The 15502-nt window shown below is 44.6% G+C and overlaps 1 protein-coding gene across 4 annotated transcripts in view; it reads left to right on the forward strand.

Annotated features, from left to right (window-relative positions):
- NGEF (neuronal guanine nucleotide exchange factor) overlaps positions 1 to 15502 on the forward strand; it is a 50296-nt gene that overhangs the window by 7385 nt on the left and 27409 nt on the right. The window contains exons 2-4 of one of the 4 annotated variants that reach the window (XM_035335131.1): positions 372 to 430; positions 3066 to 3437; positions 6852 to 6972. In XM_035335131.1, the coding sequence (XP_035191022.1) occupies positions 3170 to 3437; positions 6852 to 6972 (389 nt within the window). In that variant the 5' untranslated portion in view covers positions 372 to 430; positions 3066 to 3169. Of the gene's footprint in view, positions 1 to 371; positions 431 to 3065; positions 3438 to 5031; positions 5595 to 6851; positions 6973 to 14871; positions 15459 to 15502 lie in introns of those variants that run through there. The other 3 variants (XM_035335132.1, XM_035335133.1, XM_035335135.1) reach the window with 3 other exon arrangements.

Raw genomic sequence — 15502 nt, forward strand, 5'->3', positions numbered from 1 at the left:
TCTAGCCTGGACCAGCAGCCAGTGGCTGGCATCCCCAGCCAGACCATGCCTTGAAGTAGATTTGGTCCCATCCTCTCAGGAGCAGCAGTGGGTCCCTGCTTCCCCCCAACACCCATGTGTCCAAGCCCACATTAACATCCCCAAGTTCTCATACAACAACTTTTTTTGTTGTTGTTGTTATTTACTGGTAAATTACTTTTTTTTTTTTTTTTTTTTTAACATTGGCAAATAACATTTCTGTACAGCTAAATTCCTGGAGGCTGAGTTATGTGTGAGTCAAAATGCATATCTCTAATGTTGCTACAAGTGCATTACTTACTGCTTTTTTACTGTTGTCATCTGTCTTTGCTCTGCATCCTTTTTCACTACAGACTGCTACTTTGGTCTTCTTGAACTATGGGCTGAAAGTTTGCTTGCAAAGAAAAGGCAGGTAGGTGGTGACACTGCAGTTAGACATGCTCTCACGAGAGCATGTGAATGTACTCAGGATGGGTTATTCCTGTTGCAAGACCTGACACTCAGCTACCTGTGACTATCAGAGGCAAATACCTTCTTCAAAAATTAACTACAAGCATTCAGACAGGGATGGTTGTAGTCCACACCTGCTTGAATCATTCATTCTCTGCCACTGAATAGCTTGACAGATACCAGAATAATATAATACTACATTTGATTATATCCTTGAAACTCATGCCTCACTCCTAAAGCAATTGCAAGCCAGGAGTTTTTGATTGACATATCAGTAAATGGCTTCTAAATAATTTCTTAGAGTATCAATTTTGTAATTGGAAGCATTGCCTTCATAAATACATTCTCTTCTTGAACTCTTCATTAAAGAAAGTAAAAATATACACATTCTGTACAGCCATGGCAATAAACAAATCTCCCCTCACCTCTGCCCCTCCTAGAAAACAAGGAAGTCTTTCCCTCCTCCACTGCTGCGTTCACTTCTGGCCAAACATCTTGTTCATGAGGGACTGTTTGGAAGCCTGACAGTAAGCCAGCTGTTCAGGACAGGCCCTCTTCATTCCTCTGATAGACCAAAAAAAAAAAAAAGAAAAAATAATAAAATAAAAAAATTCTGACAGATAACTATGCTGGTTTGACAGTGCTACTAATGTCTTTGGGCAGCCCAGCTGAGGGAGTTTCATTTAGTCCCACAGAAAGGTCCTTCTCTGGCAGAAGTGCTCTCTCCATGCCCTTTGAAGCACACAGGAACTCTGATATAGAGGAGGTTGTTACAGATCCATGTCCTTGGGCAGGTTATGGAAGAAAAGTGAATGAAAAATACATGGTTGTTACCATTTAGGGTTAGGAGAGATTCCATGTGCAGTATTAGTTGTAGTCCAGTTAAGTGAAATATTTCCATTACAGTTGCAAGGATCAAGCCTTCGAGGTGTCAGTTTTGGGACAGGAAGAAGCACAGTCAGAAGGGCAAGGGAAAATAAATAACTTCTTCTTTCTTTTCAAGCTGTCCCCAACAGCAGCTGTTTTTATTTCACTGTTCTACTGAGCCACAGCAACAGAAACAGACTTAGTGAATCTCTGTACCTGAGAGTAATTTACAAACCAAACTTACCACAACCAACAAATGGGCCCTTCATACACTTCCAGTAACACTGGAAACAGTCCCAGAGCAACCACCAGCTCCAAACCGTTCCAAAGTCTTTGAAACTGGGGCTTTGAATCGAAATTACGATCCAAATTTAGCAGCTAAGAGCTGCATGCTGTGGTTCATATTTTGCAAGGAAAAAGCAGACTTTCTCATCTGTGGAGCTAGGAAACAGAACAGCTCAGGCCCAGTGCACGAGTTCAGATTGTGGCCTGTCCTTTGTAAGGATAAAACACAGGGCCCTCCATAATTATGGAAAGCAGAGGGTTTGCAGATTATATCCCAATTTACCACTTGGAGTGGCCCTGGGGGCAAGAAAGAAAAAAGAGTGTGGCATACATGTGTTCACGGAGATTGCAGAAGGGCCAAAACAAAAGCTGAGATGGTATACAAGATACCTGCTGGAGTACCTTGTACTTTGGATATTTTGTAACGTTATAAACCTGAGATATATAGAACTTATCAAAACAAAAATTGCTAATCTATAGCACAAGTTTATGCCCTTCTCTCAGTGAACTGTAAATCTTATATTCACATTTCCTATACAGCATCTCTTTCTACTATTTATGTTAGCCCCAGCAGTCACAAAATTGTGTATGTACTTAGAAAGGCTTCAGTAGCTGTAAGAAGTCAACAAGACACAGCCAGCAACAAATGCTTAATTAATCAGCTCATATTTTACCCACTCTTGGAAAGGTCCACCTGCAGTTTTGCTGCTGTAGAGGTCTGTCTCCTAGAAATGCCTGGGAGTGCTGGCAGAGGCCATGCACCAAAACAGTGTGCAGCAGGACTCCTGCGCAGATGTCCGTGTGTCACTGAGGGAGAACGCTGGCATATTGAGGGCAGCTTTGGGAAATAAAATCAACTCTGCATGCTCTCCATTGCTACCTTATCTTTTCTCTCCTGCCGTCATGGTAGTTAAGGATGTTTCTTCTCTTAACCGTACTGTGGGAGTGAGTATTAATAAGTGTTAGGAAGCCACCTAGCCCTGTAAAAGGCATTCCTGCTTCTGTTACAGTGAAGCGGTACACAGAAAGCACACAGCTTAACAGAGCTATCTCTTCAGGTTTTACTTTATATTCCAAAACATTTTCACCCTCAGAACCAAGAACATGGCCATTACCAGAACCCGCTCTAAACGGACTAGTGATCTGCTGCTCCCAGGAGGCCAAAGGGTGTGGTCATCAATGGAACAAATACAGTCATTTTTCCACTGACTTCTGAAGTGCCACGATGTGTCGTGACAGGACGAACATGTAAAAGCAAAGTTCAGGACTTTAGAACAAGGCTTGTAAGGTGTGGGATGGTTTCCTTCCTCACAATGATCTCAGAAAAAAAACTGGAAAGTTTTTTTTTCTCCCCATTACTGTAAATAGATGCACCACTGCATCCTCTGGCCTAACTAAAACTTTTTCCTCTCTTTTCCTGATTTGTTCTGTTTGTAGGTCTCCAGCTCTAACTGAGGTAAAGCTGATGGAGCTGTGGACGCTACCTGTCTTCGGCTGCTCTGCTGCTGATCCATCCTCTCGGTTGCTATAGAGACGAGCTCTGGAAGCCATGGATGGGCTCGGGGGAGAAGCCTCCAGCAGGCTGTCTGCTGGTGGGCACCAGCAGGCTGCTTCCCAGCAGGTGCTGACAGAGCTGGGTTCTGTCTCTGATGGTGAGGAAGAGTCAGAAGGTGCTAACCCGGCCACCCAAGAGGGGAACTCGCACACACGTTACATTGCCATTCAAAGAAATTCCAGGTACTATCGGTCCATGAGGCTGCCAAGCAGATCGAAGAGAAAGACTACGAGAGAGGCAATGCATGGGGGGCATGCTGCAGGTGAGTACCACCCCAAACAACATCACGCTTCCTTCTGCAGTGAGATCAGAGCCGTGGGAGCCAGGTTAGGAAAGGGACAGGGAAAATAGAGAGCGGATTCAGTGGTCAGCACACTACAGAGCATCCCTGACTGGCAGGTTGGCAGGTTGGCATCCCTCTGTGCCAACCTGCTTTGCTCAGCCTGGAAATGCAAAACAGTTGGGTGGTTAAACAAGCTTCATGGTGGAGAATCTAAACAAATCTGCGACTCTGCTCTGCCATCCCCCTGCTCTCTCAGGGAACAATAACTCAAGCAGGGAAAGAAGCTGTCAAAAGAGTAGGAACTTCTTTGGAATACAAAAAGGATGTATTCAAAAAATAGGATCTGTGCAAGTAATTGTATGGCAAGTTGAGCGGCATATGGAGGAAATAGCCGGCAAAGGCAAAGCAGTACACGTAGGGGCCAAGCCTGCAGAAATTGCGAAGAGGGGAGCAAGGCTTCTGTGAAAACTGATGCCACTGCACATTGAAGACAACTCTAAGCAACACTTGAACTCCCTTTGAGCAAGGAGGCTGAAATAACAGAAATACTACCCAGAACATGCATGCACTGAGGCATGGCTTGAGTATAAGTTGAAGAAGTTGGCTAAAAGGCTTTCTCTGAGTACAAAGAGTACAGAGCATGACTGCAAGGCTAGACTTTCACTGAACTGGCACACTGTCTGAGCAGCTGTCTGTGAAAGAAACAAGAGAAAGACAGGAGAAGCAGCAGAGAGAGCCAGGAAAGGAGCTATCTCAACACGCTCAGAAATGCTGGAAACCAGGCTGCAAGAAAAAACAGAGTGGTTTTAATTCAAATGTTAGATGAGCAAGACCTGGAACTGTGAACATAGCAAATGCACTCTGCTTGATCTCCTAGGTGTTCAGAGAAACTGAATTTTATAACACTCCTTGTAAATAAAAGGGGGTGCAGTGAAGATACCTATTCTATCTTCAGACTGTAATCTAACAAACAACCCACTGGACTCTGAACTTTGGCTAGCCGCATGAGTCAAAACAACATAACAATATTCCTGACGTTTGAGTGCTACGCAAGCCACCAAAGGCTATTACTTTGTTATGCAGTAGTAATAAAGCACACCAGGTCAGCTTCTGAAAGCAAATCCAGTTCTCTAAAAACAAAACAAAACAAAAAAAAGAGCAGACATCCTCCACCCCAAAATAAAAGAGGCCTGGGAAATGTCCCCAAGAAAATAGGTGTCTCCCGCCTGCCTTGCCAAGGGAGCCATGCTATTTCAGCAGTATAAAGGCTCATTCAGCCTTGTGGCATGGACAGAAGGAAAGTTCCCTCCCTTCTCCAAGTTTCCAAGCAGACAGCAGCAGAGCAAAGAGCTCCTGTTTAATATTCTGCTACTGTTGTCAATGAGGTTTGTGGATAAACGGAGCGTTGCTGATGCCAGAACAGACCTGCCCTCCACCCTGCCAGAGCAGCAGCAGGACCAGAGCAGAGCTGTCCTCTCCCTGCTTTCCCAGAGCACTGCTGCAAGGCGAGCAGAGAGGAGACTTGCCCTCCCTCCTGATCGCCGAGCATCACGGCACCCAGCGGCTGCTGAGGAGGCCCTCGTCCCTCCTAGCAGCAGGTGCCACTGCAGCAGGACCAGCACAGAAGGACGCAGCTTCTTCGTGCATCTGCAGCGTCGTGGCACTGGGACAACAGCCAGGAGGACATCCCTTCTGTCTAGCCAGTGTCATTGAGGAAGGACAAGCTAGAAGAAAGGCTTCTCTCTTAGCAGCTCACTAGAGCATCCACAGCAGCTGACCTGCGCTTCTCTCCCGCACACTCCCTCTCGGTGTTACCACTGCTGAAAACGGATCTGTTCCAAACAGGGCTTTTTCTTCTGTATCTGCAACTGTTCAGCAGGACACACTGGGAACGCTTCTTTTCTCCAGACAACACCACAGGACCTGGGCTCTGAGCAATAGCTCTTTCTCCACTATGACTGTAGCAAGTCCAGCTTTTAAATTCAGCTAGTATTGTGTAAGCAGCCTTCTCCCTCTGCTCCACTGACTCCATCCCCTCTCCCAGAAACTGGACAGCGGGGGCTTTTACACCAGCCTCATTTGTAGCAGGAACTTCTTCTGACAGCATTTGCTGACGTGCATGGAAACAAGGGATGGGTGAGCTCTTTTATCTTGACTTCAAACCCATTTGAACAGCAGCTATCCAAGAGTTTGATTCAGTCTCAAATGTTAACCTGTTCTCTTTTTGCCTAGGAATTGAGTGGAGGGGAGGAGAGGGGAAGGAAAGAAGAAAGGAAGAGAGGGGAAGGTACAGGGGAAAATACAGAGCAGGATACCAAAGGGGAGAAAAAAAAGACCCAAGAAATGAGAACACAAAAAATATTTTTAAAGCATATAAATCCAGCAGAGAGAAAGGCTTTTATATAGGCTCCCTTTGCAGCAGCCTAGCTTTGGCTTATAGCCTAGGAGTTGTGAAGTATAATAGATGCTTTCCTTTAATTGGAAAAAGAGTCTGTGTTTTTTTAAGCAATCTCCTCTGACAGGAGGCTCAAATGCTTAAACTATTCAAAAGGCAAAGAGAATAACTCAAGCTAGCATTTTGTAAGCCCTTGGCACATTTTTAGGGAGTTTAAAAGGTCTGGATTTCACCCCTTCAATCTGAAAATCCATAGCACTGATTCAAAGGGTGTGTCAGAAACCAGCTTCATTTAGTGTTGACCTGCCTGTGCTGTCACCAGTTTGAAATGCAAACAGAATTATGACTTAGACCAAAATATTTCTAATAAAAACCAACAAGGCCATTTATCAGCAGGCCTCAAACAACAGGAGGTTTCATTTGAAAAGTGAGATGCCTCCCCTCCTGCCAAGTACTGCAGTAGTAAGCCATGGACTTAACACAACTTTGGCTCCCTGTGAAAGGACTGGAGGTTCATCTGAGGGAAAGTGGAGAAGCAATTAAAAGTAAAGCTCCTGTCTCACCCAAATCTAGCCTTGATTTATCCAGAAAACTGAACTTCTACTGTGCCTGAAAGCAGAGCAGTAATGAAGCCCCGACTCGGGAAAAAAAATATTAGCATGTACTGGCACACGCAGCTAAACCTTTCCTCCTTAAATTGCACCAAAAATCACTGCTGTGGGGGCCCGAGTTAGAGAGCCACTTGCAAACAGGAGAACTGGTAGAGTACATCTACCTTCATCTCTTCTTGCTTGTGTTTGCAGCTGTGGCAATGCTGTGCAATCATGCAGTATGCAAGCTAATGATATTTAAATCTTGCTTGAAAACCCAAACTGAATTGTAGCTTTGTGTCTGTGGTTGCCTTTGGTGAAACCAAACCTCCACCAACAGTACCAGTGAAGATGGCCCTTAGGAATGCAATGATTTTAACATCCTCTTGGCTTTCTCTCATGTCACAGGGTCACTCAGAAACAATGAGCCTGTCAAAGAGCCCCTGAATATGGATGTTTTGTCTCATAAGGGATCGCCATCGCCAGTAGACTCTGATAAGACATCTTTTGAAGAACTGTTGATCCAAAGGTAAGGAGTGCACACTGAGGGTATTCACTGTGCTTCTGCAGAAGAACACAGAGTGGTGTCAGAGCAAAAGTGCTTGGCTTTGAAGAACAGCTGGACTAAGCTGTAGCTACTAATCCATGCCTTCTCACCCTGACTTGTAGCACAGTTTTCAGTCTTGGTGATCTATATCATATAGTACTGGGTTTGTGGTAAAAAGGATCTTAGCAGCACACACTTGGAGAAAAAAGTGAAGAAGTGAGGGATAAGAAGTAGGCAGTGGGGAAGGTTGCAAAAAGGGAATGTGATGTAGGATAACGCAGAGCAAAGAGGGCAAGCTACCTTAAGAAGCTTGTTGAGAAAATAACAAGAGCCTGCAAGCATTTCCTTACGGAACAGCCCAATGTAAGGATGACCCCATTCACAGCATTCCCAGAGGGCTCTCCTGAAGCTTGTTATACAACCCCATGCAGAAAACGGGTTTTTGTATCTGCAGAAGTAGCTACAAAGATGTTTTCTAAAGCATTTTGATATTGCGTTTGCTGTTTACTTTCAAGAAGTGGTGGCCAAAGGAGGTCTTCAGTGAAGCCTAAACCCCTCAGTGACTGAGGTTCAGCAAAAGGCCCCGATCCCATAACCAACATAGTTCAGGGCCAGGGGAGCCTGATGAACTCCACGCCGAAAGCAAACAGCTGGCAGGTCCAAACACAACCAACAAATAGGTGCAGGATTTGCATACAGAGTGAAAATCTCATCTGCCCTGTCTCAGAGATGCTATGTCTTGCGGGGCAGGCTGCTCTGTACACAGACCAGAAGTTTACCCACACTCCTGCTCTCTTGCCCACTGCAGCCAGGCAGAGAGATAAGCAGCTACCTAGCCTTACATTTTCTAATACCTCAGTCATGTTTTCTCCCCAAATCCCTCTCCAGCTCCTTATCACTTGTGTGTATAACTGTGAGGTGGTCCCTACCTGTACACCAGAAAACCAAGCTGAAAGCACTGAACACTTGCCCTCTAAGGGTGTGGGCATTATACGGCACCGTGTGGTCCTGGTGGCTGAACCCAGCTGTGTTGGTGTAATGCACAGTGCACCCTGCCTTACACAGAGGACTCCAGTGAAAAAATTAGCCAAACTGACAAGTTGGATTTAAATAAATTAATTGCCCTGGCTGAAATTGATTGCCCTTTGGCATTAAACTGAGCATATGAAACTAGACAGTTACAGTCTGCTGAGATGTCATAGCCATCTGTCTTCCTCTCCTTGCGGCATAATCATCGCTGTCAGTCGCTGACATCCTGACACTGCGACTTAGGCAGCTCTGAAACACACACATTCTGGTTCTCCCTGGAGCTGGAAACAATGAGCCTGTGCTGGGAGTCAGTCTTTATCAAAGGTGCTGCTGTGCACAGAGCTTGACAGGTCAGTACAAGTTGTAAGTCATGTGTCTGCTAAAAGCAGGCAGCGCTGCTGAGTGGCATCGCCTCATGCAGCTGAGCAGAGAAGTTTGACAGAGAATGAAACCAGAGTTCCAGGTCAAACTGAGCCCATGTCCTTCTTCTCCTTTCTCTAAAAGATCGGCTGTAATTTGTAAGAGAGCCACTAGACATTTGCATTGTGAAAAGCCTGCAGGATCCTAAGGATCTTGCCATTATTTGCCATAACCGCTGTCCTCCCCCTTCTACAGGGGAAAACAGTCCGTTTTGCAGGTAAGACATCCAAAATATTATCACTGATCTCAAGAAATGCATTTAATCTCTCCCAGAACAACAACAACAAAAAGTACCTCTCAGCAGAGAGTTCTGAAAGCAGAAGAGAGTTCTGCAGAAAGGAGAGTATGGGCACCCCTGAGCAGAACCTGGGGTTCTCAGCAGTGAATCACTGCAGGGATGAGGGCAGGTGGGGCATCGCTGCCGCATCTCTTCACATTCAGCAGCGTCTCTACAGCAACTGGATAAATGCGAGGGCTGGGCAGGCACGATCCCTTCTCCTTGCATCAAGGCAGCCAGCAGGTCTGGCACAAATGTGTTCACAGACAGGGATGTCACTTCATATGCACCCTTGCTACATAATTTAGGACAGGAAGCGAACACAAGTGGGGAACATAGTAAATGGCATAGGAAAAGGAATATTTCTCAGAACTGAACTCAGATGGGATATGGACTTTAACACTCTGAATAAGGAGGAGCACTACAGACTCCTTCAAACCCACCAGTGACTTGAGTCTAGGTGTCATTCCAAGCTATGAGAATAGCAGAACAGTTCGTTGATCTCAGACACTGAAAACCAAAGCCTGCAGTTTTTCAAGCTGGCCTCTAACATTTCTGGTGCTACAAAATCTGCCATGCACTCTCCACAACACACTTCTTAAAAGCACTTTTATGCCTACCTGTTCTCAAATGACTTTTTATTCCATGACCTTTTACCTGTGTGGCCCCAGCTCCCCCTAAGCTCTCTAGAGTTCTCCACAAGGTCCTGTGGCTCCCTCCCAGTCTTCCACATAGCACAAGCACCCAAACCTCGAGCACGATGAGCCACTTCAACTACTCGGCTGACTTGCTCTGCACATTTCAGTGCTGAGCTTCTAGCACAACTTCCTTTCTTCAGCATAACCAAAGCCAAAGGCCTGGAAGGAACTAAAATCAGCAAAAGCTTCTCATTCCCACTGTGATCAGTCCTTCCAGCTTCGTAGCAGCAACAGTTGTGCAGACTGAGATCACAGAAGAACATCCACCCAGGGTGTCCAGCCACAACTGTCAGCCTCAGCTGAAAGCAGCTCCCACAGAGACCAGCCAATCATTCTTTTCAAACCCAAGAAAGGAGATCCACCAATCGCTATCTGCCCTCTATTATCAGCTAACAGGATGCTGACTTCACTTCTTTTCTAATGCAACACAGACATTTTAGCAGCAGGATTATATTATTTACCTACCTTTCCCACTGTCAGAGGGAGGGTCAGATGCTAGAAATGATACATATTCGTTATGGGCCAGTAGATACACTAGAGAAGAAACTCAATGTGAAATTTCATGTTGCAAAGCTCACTGCAAGGTCACTGATTTAACAGTGCAGAGCAATCTGCTTCTTTAGGCTGGTTATGAAACCTCCAGTGCAGAGAAATAAGGATCATCTAAAATCAGTAGATTATGTTTGATCTGAGCTAATAGAATAGAAGCACTACAATGCTGAATACAAGCAGTCACCTTCAGCAGAGAGAGGGAGTCTACCTTGATTGAATTCATGCAAACACATATATCAGAAAGAAACACTGTCTATGTAAAATAGAGTAGTACTGAAAGATGTTTTTGTAAATTTGGGTTAGCTTCCCACAGCACAGCACTATTTGTCCTGGGCAGCAGAGGGCACTGCTTATATAGCCTGATTTAACCAGAAAGCCTCTAGAGAGGCTGAGACCCGTGTTGCAAGAGGTCTTTTACCATACTCGAGGAGTTACCTTCTGCTTATGAAATATATTTCTGACAGTCACCTCTTCCCTATGCTGCCAATGGGGCTCCTCACACAGTCTTAGTCTCTCATCCCTCCTCCTTGTTTTGGTGCTGCATTTTAGAGCCCTCTCCAATTCACCATTTCCTGAAGCACCCAGCTGTGGGCAATTCCTCTCTTCATAGCACTCACCTGGTCCAGAATTAGACTTGTCTCTCTACATGCTTGGGTCCTCCTCCTTCTGCTTTTCCATCAACTAGTTTCCTCATTGTGCTACCTGGACCCAGCATGAGGATCACTGAGGATACAGCAGAAATGCCCTTTATTCACAGTGCCTAGCACTGTACCCAGCCATTTCTACAGCTGCAGTATCAGAAATGTGTTTCTCAGCCCTGGACAGGGCACATGTTTTCTCCATGGACAGCAGCTCAGGGGATTGTAGATGCTAAAATCTAAGTCTCCAGTTTGTGTGTATTGCATGGAGTGCAAAATGGTCTACAATTTCCATGGATTTTCACAGGTCAGGCAAAGATGAAGCCCTGTCAAACCCCAAATTTCAACCCATATTTCAACAGAAACCAAAGCTTATCCAGGGATAAAACAACAGGTTTCCGGTTTTCTTTTAATAGGCATCCAACACTATTTTCTAAAGCCTAAGGAATTGCTGAGCCTTTGTTAAAATAAAACATAAGCCGTCTATGACAGGCAGTCAACAAGTAAGTAGTCCTAATGATAATGAGCATCAAAACATTAGAAGTACCTAAATGTAAAGATCCTATAATAGGAAGTTCTGAACATTTGTAGTTATCAGTAAGACTGCCAGCCCCATGGATTTAATTAAAGTATTTTGGGGAAAACTTAAAGGAGGTTCAGGAGAACAGATGTGCCTTTGGCCTTTATGATCTAAAAATATTATGGATGAGGAGTTCCACTTATCTCCCAGTAAAATGTCAAAAAAAAAACAGGAATTAAAATTGCATTGAGATACCCTTTGTCAATAACACTACAAAAAAAAAACACACGTGAGCAGAAAGAACCTGAATGAACCTGAAGTATGAAAATATACTTGACTAGGTATAACATTATTCAAATGTATTACTAACTTCACACTTCCCTGCAAACTTGGTTAGCTCAGATTAAAACAGGGCTTCTTACCTCATCTTGTGGCCTTTCTTGGTGTGAAACTCCCACCTGACTAGAAGGGTTTGGGGAATTTTTCATGAATAAGATCTGCTGGCCTGCATCTTCTCTTTTTAGTTTCTGAAAGAGGAGGTCTAATTTCTGAAAACAGCATTAAGAGAACATTAAAAATATGCATTTCAACATAGTTTGAAAACAAGCTCTTTGCATACCTATATCCTAAGGATTGCTTTTGAATTTAGATGGACATGAGAAAATTTAATTGAAATGGTTAATCATTTTTCAAAATAACTGGAATGTGAATGTACAGGCCAAGATTGGAAATTAATCCCCCAAGCATAACTTAAGTGAGGTAATTATATAAATAAACTAATTATAAACTCATACCAATTTTCACATTTTTAATGCAGCCATGGATGAGGTCAGCCAATATTTAAAATCTTTTCCAGCAGCACTACAGCAAAGCTGGAAACAGTCTGCAACCCCACAATCCCCCCTCTTCCCTTGCAGAGTGTATACAAGCTCAAATCCACTCTTCTTCACCCTCTGGGAACTGAACTGTGGTCATGCTCCACGTCACCAGAGCATGACCGTCGTTAAGAGGCCATGAGGATAGTTTCCAGTGCCTGCGTGCTTTGGGAACTTAAGAATTCCTGAGAGAAAACTGGGCTGTAGTTTGTCATGGTGTTGCAATGCTTCTGTCACCAACAAGAGCACAGCACATGCAGCACCACTTGTGTGGAGTTGGGGTAGGGTTTTTAACTATTTGCTTTAATGTATGTTGTTCAAACGGTCAGATTCTTTCTCTTCCCCTACAACTATCTAGGGCATTTTAGTATGAAATACATGGATTTTGGTCAGAAAGCCAAAATCATCATGAGATTTTACTGATTTTGATGATATGGGGGAAAGCTTTTTAGGTTACAGAACAAATTCATTGTTGATAGTGAGAAAGACAAGAAAACCTCCTCCTATCTCCTACCTGGATGGTTAAGATCTGATGGAGAGGGGACTTCTGACTAAGCCAGCAGTCTCACAAGCAGCTTAAGATGATCCAAGGTGGCACAGCCACCGTCCTGACGTGCATCTGCACATCTGCCACCTCCGCTGTGTTGGCACTTGCATTGAGCTGACCCTGTAGTGAGACAATTCAGTAGTCACACACACACAAAGCCAGTTCTAAGAAAAAAAAATAAGAATGTTCCACCAGTTTAGGTGACCAAACCAGCTCACCAAGAATGAGCACGAGCTCTGGCATAAAAGTGGAGGGAGAAACCTGCCTCAGAGATTTAAGTGAAGAGTGAAATTGACAGGTAGATCAGCCTAAGTTGCCCTGGCAATTGTAGAAGAAGAGAGGGAGAAGGAGGCAGCTAAGCTGGAGCTACTGTGCTTAGCAGTAATAATCCATTATTAACTGACTTAAAGTGGTATCTGGCAACTAGGGGATTCCCCTGGAAGGGATGGTCAGGTTCAAGCACCTGTCCCAGTGACCAGAGAAAGCAGAGCAGCTCCAGGAGCAGAGACTGATCCGCCCTGGACAGGCAGTAGCAAGTGGCACATGAAGGAGTGCCATAGCAGTGACTCCGACTTGCATCTCCCACACCCAGAATGAACATACCAGCCTCCAGACCTCTGTGAGGGAATCACTTGTTTGCTTTCCTTCATTTTTCATGACAAATGTGGAAAGCTTGCTGTTTTGTCCCCAAACAGAAAAGCAAGCTTTAGAAAATCTCAGTAATGTTTGCAGGACAAAAATATCTCCTTCTCACTAAGTATCTTTTTTTTTTTTTTTTTTTTTTTTCTTCACTCCGGTCCCAGAGCGTTGGGAGCACTCTATCACCTCACTTGGGAGAAAAAGTATTTCTCAGGCATTTGTTCACTTTATGGATGGTCTCTGTACATCAACATGAAGTATGAGGCTGTGCTATGAGCCTGGAGAGAAAGAAATAGCAAGATTTTTGAAAGATCACATTACAATTAAGAAATAAAAGTTCTAAAGGAAGGAAAAGTAGTCTATTAGTCATTGCTATACAGCAGAACAGATTTCTGAGATACAAAAATATAAGCTGTGTCTTCCCATGGCCACAGGGGGCATTTACTCTCAGCTGGTATTCTCACCTCCGCATAGCTTCCAACATTTTTATTATCATTATTACTTTTAGCAACATTTTCCAGCTTTTCATCTAGACCAAAGGTGAACTTGTTTTGGAAAATCTGAAGAAAAAAGAAAGACGGGCAGGATCAAGTTACTTAACAGTTATGGAATCCTGAGAAGATGCTTTCTATTTTTGAATGTTTCTCATGCCGTGACCCAGATGCTTTTTCTAAAAAGAAATTCCAATTTGTAATAGACTTAACTGTTGACAGTGAAGCTGTGTGAGGGGTTAGAAGTTGTTAGCCTCTTAATGCATATTTCTGAAACTTTTTTTTTTTTAGTAGATACACCCTAAAGTTATATTTAGATATGTATTCATTCTAGCAGTGTCAGTAAGAGCTTATGCACTGAATTCTCTTTGCATACTCGGGAGAACTCACTGCTCTTGGTCCTTCTCTTTAGCAAACAGCATCTCTACATTTCCAACATTCAAAATAACAAAGGTGCTCAGTACCATTAATGTCCTTCCTCCCTTCTTCTAAGAAAGATGCTTTTTAGCATCCCACCCACTTACTAAAACCCCTGACAACATTCCCTGTCAGCAAGCCACCAAAACGTCAATCATTATCCAGAGTTTCAGACAGTCTCTGCTCACTTATCCCTTCTACAAGGTTTTGGCTGCCTCCTCAGTCATCTGCCTCTCCATACCACCCAGCCCTGGTGTTTACTGGCTGATAACCCACTTTCATACCATACTGACCACCTAGCCGGTGACAATCGCCACACACCTCCCCCCGTCTGTCACCCTGTCCTCCTCCTCTGTACGTGGCAAAGCAGGCTGCAGCGCTCACCCTCACACTGACAAGACCCCACATTTTCCCGTCAGTGGTCTGGTCCTTCCGACGTCCCAGTCCAGGGCTGGACTGAGTCTAATCTGAACCCTCAGTTTCCTCACAGACATTTCCAGCTGTTTTTCTCTCCCGTTCTGCCTCTAAACAACTTAGGGAGTGAGCTCTTCTAGTGTGCTAGGTCGAGATCTAGTTCACATAAGCCGAGGGAGTTTTTCTGAATGTATAGTCATGTGCTGGCTAGAAGCTATCCTGATATATCGTTTAGCAAATGCAATATAAAAACGACAAAAGCAAAACCATTTACATATACAGACTGACGCAGGGATTTTATGTTGTTGCATAAATTACATTAGTACATACAGAATAAAGCATTTTTATTTATGCAACGGGGAGAAAGTGAATGTGAGGCATAGCCGAGCATTTTCTGACTGTTAACTCCTCAATCGCAGTGTGGTGCAGATGACGTTTTTTGCTGGGGGTTACTAACGCGCAGGGAAGAGCTGCACCCAACATGTCCATGAGCACACAAACCGATCCGCGGGTGTAACCGCGCTGTGGAGCTCAAGAGGATTTATCCCTGAGGCAGAAAAACAATTACCTGAACGAAGACAGAGATAGATCATTGAGTACTGAGATACTTACTGCCTAAACGAGAAAATACATCCTCATGGAAGTAGCGACGCTAAGGAAAGGGAGACAGGGGAAATGACCGAGCGGGTGCAAAACCCTGCGGGAAGACGCGAGGAGGATAATGGTCAATCCTGGGGGGTAACCAGGGGTGCAGCTCCGGCAGGAGGGATTAGGCTGAGTTTCTGAGTTACATTCCTTCCTCCATCTCGGGGTTTCATTCCCGGAGAAGAAATGCACCATATGCACCAGCTCTGGAAGCAGTTCAGGAAAGCCCCCCTCGCCCACCCCCTCTTCTCCCTCGAAGCCGCCGCCAGGCGCACATAGGCGGAGAGGGGCTGGGGGGAGAGAGAGGTCAGTGCCAGGCAGGGCCCCCTCGGGTGCGGGGTGGTCGTGCT

This window comes from Oxyura jamaicensis, chromosome 9 (genome assembly GCF_011077185.1).
Source record: "Oxyura jamaicensis isolate SHBP4307 breed ruddy duck chromosome 9, BPBGC_Ojam_1.0, whole genome shotgun sequence".
Lineage (NCBI taxonomy): Eukaryota > Metazoa > Chordata > Aves > Anseriformes > Anatidae > Oxyura > Oxyura jamaicensis.